General features: G+C 50.4%; 1 protein-coding gene across 1 annotated transcript; it reads left to right on the top strand.

Moving 5' to 3' along the window:
* Positions 1-16,036: 16,036 nt before the first annotated feature.
* Positions 16,037-18,052, top strand: LOC123346595 (zinc finger protein 436-like). The gene is made up of 2 exons (XM_044984072.1): positions 16,037-16,145; positions 16,597-18,052. The coding sequence occupies exons 1-2, from the start codon at positions 16,037-16,039 to the stop codon at positions 17,688-17,690; spliced, it is 1,203 nt and encodes a 400-aa protein (XP_044840007.1). The 3' UTR covers positions 17,691-18,052.
* The last annotated feature ends 559 nt before the right edge of the window (positions 18,053-18,611 follow it).

Raw genomic sequence — 18,611 nt, 5'->3', positions numbered from 1 at the left:
GCATACTTAGCAATCACTCATGCTATTCCTTCCACATGGGAGCGTTACCTAATATATGACTATCAGCATGAAGAAAAGGATTACTGCTGTGGAATTTTTACAGGAATCATGGTCCTTAACCAGTTTATGGCATATATTTCTCATTCAATACTATTTATCTTACCATCGTGCAATCCTCATTTTCTTTTTCACAGTTGATACAGTTGCAGTATATGCAATAGTCCTCCATGCTTTCTAAAAAATAATTATAGCGTTATGAAATGATGAATATGGTATGACCAACACTAAAAATGCAAACCTTGATTTATTACTTGTCAATATTTTAATGCAGTCAATGGTTTGAACTTTTTTTTTATTTTTTGGGAATCATATTTTCTCAAATTTTTACTTTACTGCACCTGTATCTAAAAATGCAAATTTCATTCAACTGATCAATAGCAATCATTCACCCCATTCAAATTTTTGTGTACTTAAAGATATTATTGATTCGTAGTCACCATTAGAGAACCAAACCTGTGAGATATCCCACTTTAGGGGTGTTACGATAACTGTCTACTATGTGACAAAGTTCCACTCTTCATGTTATCTTCACATGTGCCTAATGAGTCCACAATACATGCAAGAAAGTAATTACCTGACTCCTTCATTAGAAGAATTGCTGTATGTCTTCTAAATGCAGTATTAGCCTCTTGTGTTGTTTCTACCGCACTGAAGTCTTTGTGCTGCAAATACGTTTCTGCAAACTACCAACACAGATATTTAGAATACACATAAGTAACAGAGGTGAAAGTGGGCCAGTCCAGTGTAAGAACTGGCCGCTGGTTCCTTCCCGTACATGGTTGACATTACGCTTCCGCTGTGGCAGTGCTTTATGCTTTAACGGCGCTGCCCCCTTTATCCCATCGCCCCCGCATCAGCGGCCCAGCCACAGGGTCCGGCAATGCTGTTGAACGCTCCTGGCAGGGCTGCCTACGGTGGGTGAGCGAAAGGGGTTCTGGGCTACGGTGATTTACAAGCACCTGGTGCTCCTGGCCACTGCAGCAGCAGCTGTCACGAAGGGCTGGCTGGTAGAATCTGGTCCCCCCAGCACCGCACCTTCCACTGGAGACCCCATTCCTTCTTGGGGCCAGAAGTGCACCCCGTACACCCTGGCAAGGACACCGGTGCAGTGCCCACTGGTAATCTCTGGCATTTACTTTCAACATGGATAAGTAAACATACATAACCAATATTAATGGCAATTTGGTATTCAATACCTTTAAGATGAGTGGTCCGCAGTTGTGGCCATCACTTTGTCTGGGATGCGGAACAATTTTACTGTTCCAATCAGATGAGGATTTACTAGTTAATCGTTTGATGAAGTTTCTGAAATTTTTAGAGAGTACATTAGCAGACTGCATAAATGAGCTCTGCTTTCCCTTTTCCCCCCCTCTGGTTTCTTGACATAGATAAAAATCCATTCTCTCTCTTTTCAATTAGTAATTGAAATGACTTATTGCTCACATACATACACACTTGTTTTCATATTATTGTCTCACACTTACACAATGTATCATCTGATTTGCCATGCCCCATGTTGATAATAACACATTCTCAAACATGCAACATGCTACTGTTTAGTGTCCACATTCTGTGAAGTCTTTCCCCAGAATCAAATCACTACTTGCATCCGAAGAAGTGGGTATTCACCCATGAAAGCTCATGCTGCAAAACGTCTGTTAGTCTATAAGGTGCCACAGGATTCTTTGCTGCTTCTACAGAACCAGACTAACACGGCTACCCCTCTGATACAAATCACACAAGTTCACTCAAAGTCCATCATTAAGCATATTCAGTAGAAGTGCATGCTGTTTCAGTTTTTACTTGTAGCTAACAGGAAGATATTAGTCTCACTATTGTTACAAACCTGCCGCCTATGGGATTAGAGTCAGTATCGACTTTACAATGGTGCCGTGGCACCAGGGCCACCCTGCATCTCACTGCAGACACAGTGCTCAGAATTAAGCAATGTTCTCAAGGCTATTGTACTCAGTACTAGTTTTCAGTTGCCAGCTACATGCTTCAGCCAGGCCACTTTCTCACTAGGCTATATCCTGAATATTGTGACTGGGAATGAGGCGGGGGCAGGGAGTGTAGCGGATGCAAATTCGAGGTGAATATTATCTTGTCAATACTGTCCTGGGTTTATGATGCTTTATGCCATGGACTGAAGCAAAGTGGCTGGTGAATAACCAGGAATCTGGTTAATAATTATCTAAATTCAGCTTTCTTCTTTCTCTCTCTGTGAATTATCACTAATTCAAAATAGTGTGCAAGTTGACTGGATAATGGTAATAGAATAATCTCTTGTTAAAACATTGTAAACCATACTACCTGGTTTTTATATTAAAGACCTACTATACATAATACAATAAATCTGACAAACAAAACCTAGGAAAATTTTATTCTTTCTGCATCTTATTTACAGTTTTACAGTAATCTCTTGCTTCAGAATGCCTCAAGGGTCACCCATACAGTTTGCAATAGGAATCAACATGTGGCTTGGCAGCTGACTCTTTACTGATTCCTGAACAGCTGGTAACTCAATATTAATCTGACATAGATACTATATGCAGAAGCACAACTCTGTATATATGGGGAGGGGGTGATTATTGACCTTTCTGCATATGTAATAATAGTTTTTGGTGTTTGTAAGACAAGGTATAATAATGAACTTTGTAAAAGTTCCTGTTTGGTGTGAGAGATGTTACTTATACCTAAATGCACTCCTCTTCCCCACACCCAGCCCTATGCATGCTGGATAGGGAATATCACTACTGTAGTGTCAGCTTTTAAGAGAGCTTCACATGCAGAGCCGTCACTATGGATTTTTGGCACATAAGGCAAGGAACAGAGGCAGCATGTCCGGCTCTTCCCTATTAGAGGGAAGGATCCACCAACGAATTTCTGCAAAAGAGCCATATGCGCCGCCCCTCTCCATTGAAGACGATCAACGGCATTTCGGCAATGAGTACCACAGTCCCTCTCAGAGGGAAGGACTTGCTGCCGAATTGCCGCTGAAGGAGAGACTTTCTGAGCCCCTCACTTTCCGTGCCCGAGGCAAGTGCCTCACTCTCCTTGCCCTCGTTACGGCAATGTTCACATGCACCACTTCTAGTATTACAGTAAGTTAAAACAAGCTATAGTACATTGGGACATTAATGCTCTATTACAGTGTTTGCAGTAGCATATTAAAAGCTGTAACACTGAACAGACTAGTTAGGGCCGGCTTTAGGAAGTTTGGGGCCCACCCAATTCAAACATTTTCAGTGGGGCCCCAGCAGGGATGACTTTAAAAAAAAAGGAAAAAAAGGTGGGGAAAAAAGCCTTTCCTTTCTTAGCAACCGGTTCCCTATAAAAAGTTCTGATTTAAGGGATGTGCCAGAATATGTATTTCTGGTACCAATAGGGTTACTATATTTCCAGATTTAAAAATTCCTCCCGGACAGCAATTTAAGAACCAAAAAGTCTGACATGTCCGGGAAAATATGGCTGTATGTTAACACTACCTACAGTTCTTTTTTAAAAAGATGGGACTGAACTAGAAATGAACTCCGCTTCACATGTGTGGGTCCCCGCCACTCCCTGGGAGTGTGCTAGGGTGACCAGATGTCCCGATTTTATAGAGACAGTCCCAATCTTGGGGTCTTTTTCTTATATAGGATCCTATTAACCTCCACCCCATCCTGATTTTTCACACTTGCTGTCTGGTCACCCTAAGGTGTGCACATGTGTGTGGGTACCAGCTGCTCTCTTCTCCCATCATTGAAGCAGGTGTGCACGGTTACTGCCCAGGGAATTGCAGGGCACCAGTGGACATGGGGTTGGCTGCAGGCAGGGCAAGGGGTGCAGCAATGGCTGGAGACAGGGGTGTGTGGGGTGGGGTGGGGTGGGCTGGCTGGCTTCAAGCAGGGCCATAGGGGTGTGTGGCATAGATTGGCAGTGCTGAAGACAGAGGAGTGCAGGAATGGCTGGCTTCAGGCAGGGGGGGTGCAGCAGGGGTTGGCTGGAGACAGGGCAGGGGGTGCAGGTACAGGGGGTACAGGCCACCCGGTATGGTAAGTGCTCCCTCCTCCTCCTCCTCCCTCCCCCACCAGAGTAGCAGCAGCCACCTGGGGCTCCCCTGCTTCCACAGCCCTGGCCATGTACACAGCTGCCGGAGCCCTGGGGAAGCGGCGGGGCTCCAGTGGCTATTTAAAGGGCTCGGGCGATAGAAGCAACGGGAGCCACAGACTTTTTAAGTAGCCCACAGATCCCAACAGCCCTACCGCAGTGTGGCTGTGGTGGCAATTTAAAGGGCCCCCAAGCCCTTTAAATTGTCCCCTGGAGAAGCCGGGCCACCCCGGTACAGTGCACTGACTCTTGCCAATACACCGAACCGGGGCGTGGGCGCGGGACCCTCTTAGGGGCAGGGCCCGATTCAGGGGAATTGGTTGAATTGGCCTAAAGCCGGCCCTGCCAGTATATCCAGGACATTAGTAGCACACTTTTCCCCCACCAATACCTAGTAGTTGCACTGTCATCTCCCATAGCTACTTAGGTTGCAGCTTTATTGTTAAACCTAAATTGGGAAGAAAGACGACTGATTCAGAACTTCTTTAATGGTTACTTTATCGCTAAAGGGTGTAGTGGGGTGTAGACTTGGAGAGAGGAAGGTTTCTATGATGTAGGCAAGATCAAGTATTTTATCCAAAACCAGAATACGAATGGCGCTGGTCTTCTTGGTGTCTGACCTTGAGCTATTGTCAAAAGTTTGAGGGTGACTCGTCTCCTTCCTCATATTTTGGTTGAGGATTCCATTGATAAAGGGATTAGCCTCAAATACCTGGTTGTAGGACTCTGCCACGGTGTAGTTTTCATCTTAGGTTGCCCGGTCCTAATTATAGTAAAGCATGCACTTTAGTCTTTGTAGTTATATGTTATAACTCTGTTGCTTTTTATGAAGGCAGGAGTAAAAGAAAAGTAGCTGCAATATTTTCATACTAAACTAACACTGAAAATGTACATAATTTCAATCAGACTCCTAATCTTAATTTTTGCTTAGTTTTCTTATGGATTTATTTATTATGTTGGGAAACTGCTATAGGGAAGTACACTTCTCCTATATAGGTCATAAGGATCCTATCTGTCTGAAACTGGCTGCTCTTTCTTTCTTTGATCTGCAGAGTGACTGATGCTTTTCAGACATCAGTTGTGGGTACAGAAGGGTTTCATTGCATCTTCTCTCTTGGCACCAGCTACTGTTCTCCCTTCTTGTTGTATTGATAGTGGATGGGTGTGTCTCACCTTTCTTTAAAATCATATATGCTAGGGACAGTCTTGTCCTCTTCTCCTCTCCTGATGTCAGTGTAGATGCAGGCGGTGCAAAATGTACTACAGTCATATAGTATCTCAAATGCAAAGCTACATTTCAATGATCTGAGGTTTGAAGAACAATGTGGAACTAGCTGTTTTACGGGATGTCTCGATTTCATTCCTGTAGTAACATAACTGGTGATAGGAAAGCAGGGAGAGAGAGAGGTGTGTGCTCTGCAAGGCTGCTGGCCACGGGGCCAATGGGTGTGGGTGGGCTCGGTAGGATCGCGGGAGTCACGTCTCAGGGATCTGCCCCGCTCCCCAGCACTGCTCCAACTATGAGCTGTCTCCACTGCCTGGGACCTGTGGGGCCCCACCTGCCTCCCTGGGGGAAGAGCCACCTGGGACTGGTGCAGAGGCTGGGCCAGTCTCAGCCACTCACAGGGAACAGTCGGGGAGGGGGGAGGCTCAGCTGGGTCCTGAGAGAGCCTGGCCCGGGTAGGCTCTGCTCCTGCTCCAGCCTGGCTGCTTCCACCACTCCCAAGAGGCCAGAGTTATCCTGCCCCAGGACCAGTTCTGGCTGCGCTGCCATCTCAGCCTGGCAGCCACAGTCACCTCCCATCAGGGCCGGCTACTGTGGCTGGGGGTTAGGGTGTGGGAGAGTAGGTCTCTAGGGGGTCTGGGTAGGTGCTGGGCACTGGGGGGGAGATCTATGTGTTGGGGGGCGGTCAGTGGGGCCGATCTGTGTGTGTGTGGGCACTGGGAAGTGTGGGGGGTCTGTGCGGTTCACTGCAGTTGTGGTGGTGGGGGGCACTGGACAGTGAGGGGATCTGTAGGGGGGCTCTGGGTGGGAAGGTATGGGGCACTGTGCAGTTGTGGGAGGGCTGTGGGGGGTCTTCAGCTGGGGGGCACTGGTCAGTGAGAGGATCTGTGGGGGGGTTCTGAGTGGGTGGGGGAGTGATCTGGGAGTGCACTGGGCAGGGGGGTTTGTGGGGGTCTGGATGGTGCAGCACTGGGCGAAGGGAGTCAGAGGGGTACAGGGCAGGGGGTTTGTGGGGGGTCTCTGGGTGGTGTGGCACTACGCGTAGGGAGCCGGAGGGGTCTGGGCAGGGGGTTTGTGGGGGTCTCTGGGTGGTGTGGCGCTGGGTGTAGGGAGCCAGAGGGGTGCTGGGCAGGGGGTAGCATGGTGCAGCATGGGCCCACCCCCAAGGGGAAGAAGCACAATGGCAGCGCTGGGCTGGGCTGGGTGGAGTGGGGCTGTCCCTGCCGTGCCATGACTCATATCCCATTGCCCCCAGTCAGCCCCTCGCTCTGAGGACTCTGCCCCCATGTCCACATTTCCCCCATGGGGGCCCACAAATATGTTTAGCACTGGGCCCACAACAGGTTAATCCGGCCCTGTTTGGGGTGCAGGCTCTGGGATGGAGTTGGGGGTGCAGGAGGGTTGCAGGCTATGTAGAGTTTGAGTGACGGGTGCAGGCTCTGACCTGGGGCAGGGGATTCAGGTACAGGAGGGGGTACAGACATGTGGGCTCTGGGAGGGAGTTACCAAATCAGCAGGTTGTATAAGAGAAAGGAGCTGCAGTGATTTCATAGAGACATAGAAACTGATAGAAGACACTTTTACATAGTCAAAATGTGAGAGGCAGAGTGTGAGGGAGGGAGGGGGCGTCTGTACAATATTTCCCCGCATTCAGTCTCCTGGCTGGAGCAGTAACAGCCCCGCAGCACTTGTATAGGATAGAGAGGAGCAGCGCTGTCTACGCTTTGACAGTCTAGGAATTGGTCTTCCGGCGCCTTTAAGACCCAGCCCCAGGAACCCGCCCCCTGCTCCGGGTCTGACACACGGCAGAACTGAAAACAGCCTCTGCCCCCCCCCCACAGCCCCGACACCCCCAGATCTGCGAGCGCAGCAGGTGGCTCATCCCGAGGGGCCACTGTCCCCCGCCACCTCCTCCCTAAATGGGGGTTTTGTCCCCGCACAGGGTCTGGCAGCGTCTCCCCCCCCCAGCCCGGGCTTAGCCGCGGCTACCACCCCCCACCCCCGATTTTTCCCCTTCAGCCTCTCTCCTGCCGCTGCCTATGTTAGGCCTGAATAAAGATGTAGCACAAAAACCAGTTATGTCAATCTGACTGAAGTGAGCATGTTTCATAAAGCCCTGGGAAAAAGTGAGATACGAAAGGGAGGTGCATTCCTCAAGTTACCAGCTGCGTTAACTCCTGTCTTCCAGTGTCTGGTGCTTGGCAACTATGCTGATAAGAAAGTTGCTGGGGCATCACAACTTGCTTACATTATAAAGAAAGACAGATGTGCTTTGTTATTAGGGTTTGTTACTAACCAAAGGGGGGTGGGATATGGGTTGTGTGAAGTGAATAATTTATGACGTAATAAAACTGTCTATATAAGCTAATACTAAGCTGTAAAGGGGGGGCTGGTTCTCTTCGGATACGAGCAGTTCTTTACTGACAGGTGCACGTGTCAGTAAAGAACTGCTCGTATCCGAAGAGAACCAGCCCCCCCTTTACAGCTTAGTATTAGCTTATATAGACAGTTTTATTACGTCATAAATTATTCACTTCACACAACCCATATCCCACCCCCCTTTGGTTAGTAACAAACCCTAATAACAAAGCACATCTGTCTTTCTTTATAATGTAAGCAAGTTGTGATGCCCCAGCAACTTTCTTATCAGCATAGTTGCCAAGCACCAGACACTGGAAGACAGGAGTTAACGCAGCTGGTAACTTGAGGAATGCACCTCCCTTTCGTATCTCACTTTTTCCCAGGGCTTTATGAAACATGCTCACTTCAGTCAGATTGACATAACTGGTTTTTGTGCTACATCTTTATTCAGGCCTAACACCTAGAGCAGCTTGACCCCCCCCTGGCCAGTAAATTTCTGTCCCCCGCTCAGCCCCTGGCAGCCCCCCCGCTGCGATTTGCCCCGTTGAGCCTTTTAAACGCCCCCAAAGAGCAGGCAGCAAATCGTGAGTAGAAGTGAGGGCAGAGAGAGGGCAGTGGCGACAGCGGAGGTTACTGGGCATGCTCAGTTCGGCCGCGCATGCTCAGTGCAGCCACAGTAGCAAATCTGGAGCGGTTCATGTTTCTGTCGTTCCACTTGGCCGGAGCTCAGCGCTCGCTGCCCCGGAACCGCCTCCCGGCCGCTCCTGGGTCCTAGCGCTGAAGAGTTGCTGTCTGGTCACCCAGTGCTGGTAACATGCGCCCAGAGATGCTGCATGTAGCTGGGTTGATCGCTAGGACCCAGAAGGGAGCTGGGGACTGAAGTGAATTCGCTGCAGTAACGCTTGGTTGCTGGTAGATTCCCGGTTCCCTACAAGATCCCCGAGCCCCGGGGGGCGGCTGGTGCTGGGAGCCCGGAGCCCTGGCTGCAGCCGGGAGAGGGGAATCTCCAGCAGGGCCCTTCCCGCTGCTCCCCCCCCAGGAGCCTCTCCCAGGGCAGAGCCCCCAGCCCGGCCCGGCCCCTGCCCCGGGGGCCCCGCTCGGAGGGAAGGTAGAGAGACCCGCCCCCCCCCGGCACCCCCGGGCTGCAGGGGGAGGTTTGGCCCCAGGCTGCTCCCAGCGGAGCTGGCTGCGATTCCCGCCCGGGGCCCGGGAAAGCTGCCGCCAGCCCCGGTGGGTGCGGGGCGGGGGGAGCCACGCGGGAGGAGGTGTAAGAGGGGCGGGGATGTGTGGGCATGGAGGGGGAACAGGAAGTGGGTGATGGGCTTGTAGGATCGGGGGCAGGTCGATGGATCGGGCTTCAGGGGGGAATTATGGGACTGATGGGAACGAGGCTGCAATGGAGGGAAAGAGGGTGTGGGGGGAGGGAAGGCCGTGGGGAGACTGAGAGCAAGAGGAGACCGGCTGGGGAAGGGAGAACCTGAGGATGGGGGGCTGGGGACTATCCCCCACAGGGCTCAGAAACTACAAGGCAAATATCCAGATGATCCACCCCCATCTTCCCCGCTGCCCCATGTGCCAAAGACACACCTGTGCTGGTGGGGTCTGTCTCTCCTGAGTGTTGGGGGCTGCCCACGGCCCAGGTCTGATTTCCAGGCAGGATTCAGATCTCAGCCACACCGGAGTCAGACTGGAGTCACTGCTGGTTCTGGGCCAATGGGATCAGCTGCTGCCTGCCTGGCCCTGGGGGCTGCAGGGGCAGGACAGGGAGGCTCAGGCATTAGCTGCTGTTACCAGATTTGCCCATTACTTTGGGGTAGGCTCATTTATTCGGGTTACTCTTCTGGGGAAGGGGATTCTGTAATTCTACCAATGTGCTGCTTGTGTCACGTGTGTTTTCATATGGAGCCTTACTTCTCCCTTCTGCAAGTCCCCTCCCAATGGAGCTACCCTGCAGGACCGCGGTTCCCTAGGGCTGGGTTTCTCCAGCCCCAGAACCAGATGAGCACACACCCACCCACACATACGTTAACAGAGCAAGTCTGAGTGGACCGGGTCAATCAGCACTGTCAAGCTGACCCCTTACATGTCCCTGGACTCACCGGGCTGGAGGAAGCAGCACTTTCAAGCTGACTCTCCTTATCTGCCCCTGGGCCCCATGGACTGGGTCAAGCAGCACTTTCAAGCTGTTACCCTTATGCGTCCCAGATTCAGCACGTCCCTATCCCCACTCTCACAACACAATTGTATTGGCAGTAACGTGCTTGATGAGCAAACCCCACAGTATTCTGGGCGCTGCAGGGAGCTTTAGCTTAGGTAAGAGAAGCGTTGCTGTAGAGTGAATGGGGGAAGCTAAAAACACAAAAGAGTAAAGTTCAGCAAGAGAGAGAGAAGCAACCAGCTTAACCATACAAGTTATTTATTGAATAATAGTGATAACTGCACAAGGAGCCTAAACCAACATAACCTACATTACTACAGGTTAATATACCGCTCGCTGAAGCTTGAACTGATCGGGGTTTCCAGATGATGCTGGTAGCTGAGGGTCCTGAGGGCAGGAGGCAGGCAGAGTCCCCAGCACGATCACTGAGGCCTTGGCTACACTGGTGCTTTATAGCGCTGCAACACCTGCCTGAGCGCAGCAAGTTACAGCGCTGTAAGCGAATCCCCAGCGCTGTAAGCAAATCCCCACGGGGAGGTGGAGTACGTGCAGTGCTGGGAGAGCTCTCTCCCAGCGCTGCCACCGCCACCACACTCAGACTTCAGAGCGCTGCCGCAGTCGCACTCCCGTGGCAACGCTTTGGTGTTTCGAGTGTAGCCAAACCCTCAGGAGAATATAGAGTCCCAGTGGAACTGATGCAGAGTTTGGATCTAAGCATCAGAACACGGACTGAGGGGTGAGTAGGGATTTTTGTAGAGAAAATACAATTGTTCAAAGGGAGATCACTAGATTTGTTTATAGGTAAGCTGATGACTCAAGGGTTTTCTTTAGACTAGACAAAAGGAGCTGATCACTCTTGGCCAGGGAGCTCACAATGCAACTAGGTTGCTTCACTATTTGGATATTCATTACTAGAATTGGTCTCAAGTATCAGAGGGGGAGCCGTGTTAGTCTGGATCTGTAAAAGCAGCAAAGAGTCCTGTGGCACCTTATAGACTAACAGATGTTTTGGAGCATGAGCTTTCGTGGGTGAATACATGCATCCGACGAAGTGGGTATTCACCCACAAAAGCTCATGCTCCATAACGTCTGTTAGTCTAATAAGGTGCCACAGGACTCTTTGCTGCTTTTATAGAATTGGTCTGATAATTGCTGAGCTGGGTGTGTGCAGACATAGTTTCATTAGCATCCAGAAATTCCCATGATGCAGTGCTTCCTTGCTTTTTCTGTTTCCAGAATTCAGTGTGGTTCTCTGGTCTCCATTCAGTATGTAAATTGAGATGTCTTCCTGTCCCATCTTCCATGCAGATGAGGCTAGGGGAGTTGTCTCTGCTCTCCATTCTTAATCTTGTCACCCTTGTCAGGAGGGGTCTAGGTGTGTCTCCCAACGCCCTTCACTGCTGTCTGCAAGTTTTTTTCCTCTGATGGGTTTTGGTTTAAGCAGAGGGTGGTGGGGAGTCTTTCATAAGTCAGGCTGGATACTGCACCCTGCTTCCCCAAGAACACAGAGGTGTCTGCTATCACTGCTGCCACCAAAGGGCTCCAGTTCTGGCTAAGGGAGAGGAGTAGGCGGGCGCATGTCTCTCCCTGCTCATGTTATTACAGCCCTGGAATGCAGTTCCCTGGGTAAAATGTTGCTGCCCTCTGAATTTTGACCTGGGAGCTCAGATTGAGCCTCTGCTTCTTTTGCAGCAGGGTCTGTGCAGGGGGACCTGCATTCACCCCCCTCTGTGCCCAGCCCTGGGGGAGGGGGCAGGTTCCAGTGACTGGAACCAGCCCCTGGGGCAGCCCCCGGCTCTGCTCACACCAGCCCCTGAGCTGCAGCCTGCAGGTGAGGAGAGACCTGGGATTGGGCAGGAAAGTGACGCTGCACCAATGGCCCCTTTCCGGGACCTGCTGATGAGTTTATACTGGACGGGGAGGGGCTCCCTATATGTCTGCGAGTCCCAGAGCTGCTGCCCTAACAGACTCCGTCAGGATCAACTCCCTCTTAGCAGTGGCAGTGGGTGATCTAGCCAGTAAGTGCAAAGGCTCATGACAATGGGGCACTCGCCAGTTCTCCAAGCAAAAAGCGGGGGGGGGGCAGACTAAAAGGGGCAGCAGGAGCAGGAAGTGGAGAGGGAGGTTCCCAGCTCCCAGCCCTGCCCGGATCCATTCCCTGCACCCCCTGGGCAGACTGACTCTCCTGGGAACAAGGGGCGGAGCTGAGGCAGGAGAAGCCGCTTGCTGACTTTGCTGAAGCACCCCACTACTTTGGGGGGTGGGGGGAGGGGAGGGCCGAGAGGGAGTTAGAGGGGCTGACACTACAGTGCCAGGGGGAATCCCCCGAAGTGGCTCCTTCGGTTCTGCTCTTTTTCCAGCATTTGGCTCAGAGACGCTGTTACTGGGAGGGTTTAATGGTGCCCCGGGGGGTTCAGTTCTGCCAGGAGGGGCCTGGCCTGGGTGCTAATAAACTAAGTGGGTTTCTTGCCAGCGTGGCAGAGTCCAAAGTGTCTGTCTGCAGGAGAGAGCCTGGGCGGAATCGGGGTGTGACATGGACTGAAGCCCGTTCTGTAACCTCCCCCCTCGCCCCGACAGGCTGAGGAATCACGTCCAGATTTAACTCCAGATCGTCCTGGCGTGCAGGAGGCGGGGCAGGGAAATGGCTGTGATGGAGCCAGCTCAGGTAGGGGATCTTCAGGGAGGGGCTGGGCACGGGGAGGGAGAGGCAGGGAGGAGACAGGGTGCGATAAACATGCTGCGCAGGCCTATTGGCGGTGGGGAGAGGGGAAGACTTCCCCCATTTCTCAAATATGAAACAAACCCCCTGGGCAGGGCTGGGAAAACTGACCAGACTCCCAGTGCTGGAGCCTGACCCCACTGGCCCGAGGCTGCTGTGAAATATGAGGGGAAGCTGTTGGGATTCCTGTCCCTGTCCCCAGCTCAGAGCTCTGCTTCCTGTATCAGCCTGTGGCTGGCAGGCGTGTGGGAAATGAGAAGATGCTTCCCTTCTCCATCTGCTGTGGGGGGACAAGGAGCTTTCACCTTCTTCCACCCCATGAAGCCTCCTGGCTGCTCTGAGCAGGGTGGGGGTGGGAATCTCCTTCTCTGCCCCTCCCAGAGCTTCCGAGATTGTTTGTTTTCTTTTTCTTTCTTCCTTTCCTGTGAATATTGGGACTGTGCCTGGGGCAGCAGGTGCTGAGTGGGGGACTCTTGTTGTTCCAGATGCCGGTGACCTTCGAGGAGGTGGCTGTGTATTTCACCCAGGGGCAGGGGGCTCTGCTGGACCCCGCTCAGAGAGCCCTCTACAGGGACGTCATGCAGGAGAACTACGAGACGGTGACCTCACTGGGTAAGCGATTCCCGTCCCCTCAGTTAGTCGAAGCCGTGCAGCACTTTAACAGGACAGTGTGGTCGCGCGCCCACACTGGGACAGAGCTGCTAAAGCACCTCCATGAGCAAGTTTCAGCGCAGTAACTTGCTACTGTAGACAAGGCCTTAGTAGTGTATCTCATAAGTGTGCATCTGTACACACTGTGTGGCTAGTGCTGTTGTGTTAATTTCAGGCACACCAAATACATTCATATTTAGAGATGTTTTCAAGGCTTGGGCTTGCTTTAATTGGAGCTCCACACTTCTTATTCCTTGCTTCAGTAATGTGCCAAAAATGTTGTCACGTGTCTGTGTAGCCCTCAAAATCTTACCCAAGGCTGACATTTTTCCTTGTAACGTCTCAGTATCAGATGAGTTTGAAACTCCAGTTCCAACACCAATTGCCACCTACAATGTCTTCTCTTATACCTCTTTTATTGTGTATAGCCCTGTCTCCCCATGGTTGTCGCCAAGCTCGTAATAGAGGTAAGGCCTTTGGCCTACGCTGCAGATGTTGTGCACTCCTGTATATTTGGGTTCTTTCCAACCTGATAAGGGAAAGTTAATACCGGTGGCGCAGCCGTCTAGAAGATTAACCCCAATGGAGCAGCGGTTTGGAATTTGTGAAAGAATGTTTAGCTGCTGTGTGGGCCATTCAGGCTTTTACTTTGACTAGTGGCACAGCCCCTGTTGTCATACAGATATCTCACTCTCCCCGACCTACATCTGATCAGGAAAACTGGAGGAGAAAGGAGTTTCCAATACCCGAATGGTCCAAAGGGCTTTGACGTTAACTAGCAGAGATGTTACCTGTGAGAATAACAAACAAGCAGTGTTGTTCCCATATCTCCTCCTGACGGAAGGAGAAGAGCATGAATGCCCACTGCCAGCAACCGAACCAACGTTAGTTGAAGAAGCTCCCCTCAGTAGATGAAGCGTTACGCCTTGGAGAAAAAGAGGTTTGGTTCACAGATGGTCGTTCGTACCATGAAAGGCGTAAGCAGTATATGGGTGATGCTGCTGTGCAAGCTAATGGGGAGACTCTCTGGATCCATGGGCATGACTTCAGCTCAGGTAGCAGAGATCAGAGCTCTTAGGCCATGTCTACACTGGCGTGTTACAGCGCAGTACCTTGCTCGCTGGGGTGTGAAAAACCATCCTTCCCCAAGTGCAGCAAGTTTGCGCCCTGTAACGTGCCAGTGTAGACAGGCTCCCGGCGCTCGGTGCTATTCCCCTTGTCGAGGTGGATTGCATAGAGTACTGGGAGAGCTCTCTCCCGAGCGCTCGCAGGTGGCCACGCTGTCAGATCAAAGCGCTGCCGTGGGAGCACTTTGAGGTTTTTAGTGTAGACGTAGCCTTAGTGATCTGCTTCAACAGACAAAACAATGTTGCACTTTGCCTTTATGTCTGTCTGGATTCAGACTTTGTGGTACAGGGACTGTTACGCTGGATTTGGATTTGGAAAAAGAACCATTGGGAAACAGCTGAGGGGGAAAATTTGGTCCACAAGGAAAATTGGAAATGTATCAAGGATTGGTTGAAAGAACACCTGGGAAAATTAAAAGTAAGACATACTAAAAGTCATCCAAAGGGAGAAGGGGATGAAAAATATTGGAATGATAAAGTGGAGGTTTTAGCTAAATTAGCAAAACAGGAACCTTTGGGGGTTATGGTAATTACTAGAATTCACAGCATAAAACAGGAGGCTGAACCTAAAGATGGGGAACCTGGAGTATGAAAGGGGGTTCTGCAGTGAATAAGGAAACAAGGTAAAGTGAGTACCTGATAAACTTCAAAAAGAAGAGATCATTAACCTGTGTCAGTCTATGGCCCACCGCGGAATAGAAAATACTCTCTTCCAGGGAAAAACAGATTGGAATACAGTGTAAGGTGGGAGAGGATGTAGAAAATTTGGTTTAAAATTGCATAAGATGGGCAGCAGTTGAAAATAGACCACCAAATTTGGGACCCTTGTGGCACCAAAGAATTGTAGGGCCCTGGAGTAGAATACAGGCTGATTATATTAAGACCCAAAGGGGGGAATCAGTATTTATTAGTGATAGTAAAAAGAATGGGTACTTGTGGCACCTTAGTCCTATAACATATTACATGGATATATGGGTTATATATGTACATATCCCAACATAGCCTGCGTCTCCCAAGGGGGCTCAGTGACCCTGCTCCCATCCTCTGGAATTGAATTATCCCTCAGCACGGGGACAGGTTCCGCTCATGGAATGGCCTTTGTGACAAGTAGTCTCTCAATACTCCCTGCACCCTGATCTGGTCTGATTTCACCCCACGTATAGGATTTCCCATTCCCAAACCTGAGCTGATCGCCCAGCTGGAACGAGGGGAAGAGCCGTGGGTGCCCGATCTCCAGGCTGGTGAGGAAAGAGAGGTTCTGAGATGCACCTGCACAGGTGAGGACTGACACAGAAAGCATCTGGGAAATGAAGGCAAAAGTTGAGAATCCCAAAATTATGGTGTAAGTAAGAGCCCACAGTTCTTCCTCATGTCAACAAGGGGAGGGCTGCAGTCAGCAGGTATCGCTCACTGTTTTCGACCCGTCCTGTTACCTGCAGGAGTTTCCTTCACAGCTTTCTTCCCTGTGAGTGTTTGGGTGGAATCTGGAAGCAGAATCCAATTGCTGATTCTTTGCAACTTTCCTGTGTTGGGTTTTCCCTCTGTGCTATTCCTCTTTCTCCCCAGCACAATGACTCCTGTCTGGATTGTCTCTCTCCCAGCAGGTGCTGAGAGAGTCAATGAGAAGGAGGAGGGGAACCATCATGAGGAAGATCCAGGGGAAGTGGAACCACAGTGCACATTTATGGGAAGAGCTGAAGGGAATTTTTCCCAGTGCTGGGAACAGGGAGAAGCTTGTGGAAATTGGCACAGGTCAGAAAGGCTCATGGGAAACCACCCAGGGAAGGAAGTGGATGAATCTATTAACTCTGGGATAGGAGACAAGGATCCCACAGCCCAGCGGACAAATCCCAAGGAAGAGAAACCCTACCACTGCCTGCAGTGTGGGAAAGGATTCATTGTGAGACCACAGCTTGTTACAAATCAGACAATCCATGCGGGAGAGAAACCTCTTCAATGCTTGGTCCCTGCAAAAATCTTCAATATCTGCTCAGACATTAATAACCATGGGAAAAGTCCCATAGGAGAGAAATCCTATCAATGCCTCGAGGGCGGGAACTGTTTGAATTCAGCACTAATTACACATCAGATAAACCACACAGGAGAGAGACACCAAAAGTGCTTGAGCTGTAGGAAAAGTTTCAGAAACACATCAGACCTTGTTAAACATCAGGCAATCCACACAGGAGAGAGACCTCATAAGTGCTTGGACTGTGGAAAAGTTACATACGGAGGTCAGAGCTTGTTAGACATCAGGGAATCCACACAGGAGAGAGACCACATAAGTGCTTGCACTGTGGAAAGGGTTTCACACAGCGATCATATCTTGTAACACATCAGAGGATCCACACAGGAGAGAGACCCCACAAGTGCTTGGACTGTGGGAAAAGTTTCATATGGAGGTCAGAGCTTGTTAAACATCAGAGAATCCACACGGGAGAGCGACCCCATAAGTGCTCAGACTGTGGGAAAAATTACACACGGCGTTCAGACCTTGTTAGGCATCACGCAATCCACACAGGAGAGAGACCCCATAAGTGCTTAGACTGTGGAAAAAGCTTCATACGGAGGTCACTACTTGTTAATCATCAGGCAAGCCACAAAGGAGACAGACCCTACAAGTGCTTGGACTGTGGGAAAAGTTACATGCGGAGGTCAGAACTTGTTAATCATCAGGCAGTCCACACAGGAGAGAGACCCCATAAATGCTTAGACTGTGGAAAGAGTTTCACACAGCGATCATATCTTGTAGCACATCAGTGGATCCACACAGGAGAGAGTCCCCATAAGTGCTTGGACTGTGGGAAATGTTTCATACAGAGGCCAGACCTTATTAAACATCAGGCAAGCCACACAGGAGAGAGACCCCACAAGTGCTTGGAGTGTGGGAAAAGTTTCATACTAAATTCAAATCTTGTTAAGCATCAGGCAATCCACACAGGAGAGAGACCCCACAAGTGTTTAGTCTGTGGAAAAGGTTTCTTGCGTAGGTCAGAGCTTGTTAAACATCAGAGAATCCACACAGGAGAGCGACCCCATAAGTGCTCATACTGTGGGAAAAGTTACACACGGCGTTCAGACCTTGTTAGGCATCAGGCAGTCCACACAGGAGAGAGACCCTATAAGTGCTTAGGCTGTGGAAAAAGCTTCATACGGAGATCAGACCTTGTTAGACATCGGGCAACCCACACAGGAGAGAGACCCCACAAGTGTTTAGTCTGTGGAAAAGGTTTCTTGCGTAGGTCACATCTTGTTAAACATCAGAGAATCCACACAGAAGAGAGACCCGACAAGTGATTGGACCGTGGGAAAATTTCACGCAGAGATCACACCTCATAAACATGAGAGAATCCACACAAGATCTAAACTTCTCTGACAGAGACAGAAAGTGTTAAGGAAATTGCATGTAATTGACCTAGATTAGACCTTTAGAGACATGTTAGAAAAGTGTGTCCTCAGATAAACTAGAGCTTTGAGAGGTAACCGTGTATTGTTAAAGACATGGAAGAAGATGGTAACTGTAGTAGTCTTTGTTTAGCTGTATCTTCTTAGAGGTTAACAATGGAAATCAATGGTTCCTGTCTAGGGCTCTATTCTGTGAATTCAGAGATCAAAAGGGAATATTAACATTTAGATAAAACTTGGTTGTAATAATGTCATTGTTTGTCTCCTGAAAGTTTGTGGTAAACTGTCTATGACAGTGGTCCCCAACCTTTTTGTGGCCAGTAGCACGTTCATATTTTCAGAAGAGTGTGGCAGGCGCCAACAATTTTTCAAGGCTTATTTTGTATTTGTACATTAAATAATACGAAAAACAACATATTTGATATTACATAATATATGAATCCAGAGAGGAGAGAGAAGCCGGAGAGAAGCCGCAAGGGCAGAGAACATCGGCACCCGCAGCCCCGGAGTTCTCTGTCCCGAGCAGGCGCGGGACCGTGACTTCTCTCTAGTTTAAGCCCTGGGTCCCTGACTGCCCCCCGGGACCTCCTGCCCCTTATCCAACCCTTCCCCTCCCCACCTCACCATGCCGCTCAGAGCACCAGGACTGGCTGCCGTCCGGCCGGAGCCAGCCACGCCACCGCGCAGTCTAGAGCACCAAGGCAGGCCAGCAGATCTCGCAGCCGCACTGCCTGGTAGCAGCTCGCAGCCCCGCCATCCAGAGTACTGGCAGCGCAGTGAGCTGAGGCTGCGGGGCAGGGGGGACAGCAGGGG

Source organism: Mauremys mutica, chromosome 12 (genome assembly GCF_020497125.1).
Source record: "Mauremys mutica isolate MM-2020 ecotype Southern chromosome 12, ASM2049712v1, whole genome shotgun sequence".
Classification (NCBI taxonomy): Eukaryota; Metazoa; Chordata; order Testudines; family Geoemydidae; genus Mauremys; species Mauremys mutica.
The sequence above is the reverse complement of the archived record's forward strand: the minus strand, read 5'-3'. Positions and strand labels throughout refer to the sequence as shown.

What these genes read in the sequence shown, in the direction of transcription:
- LOC123346595 (XM_044984072.1), top strand. Translation starts at nt 16,037, where the DNA reads ATGAGGAAGATCCAGGGGAAGTGGAACCACAGTGCACATTTATGGGAA. An exon ending in GCTTGTGGAAATTGGCACAG is followed by an intron (nt 16,146 to 16,596) that starts GTCAGAAAGGCT and finishes AGACCTCATAAG; the next exon opens with TGCTTGGACTGTGGAAAAGT.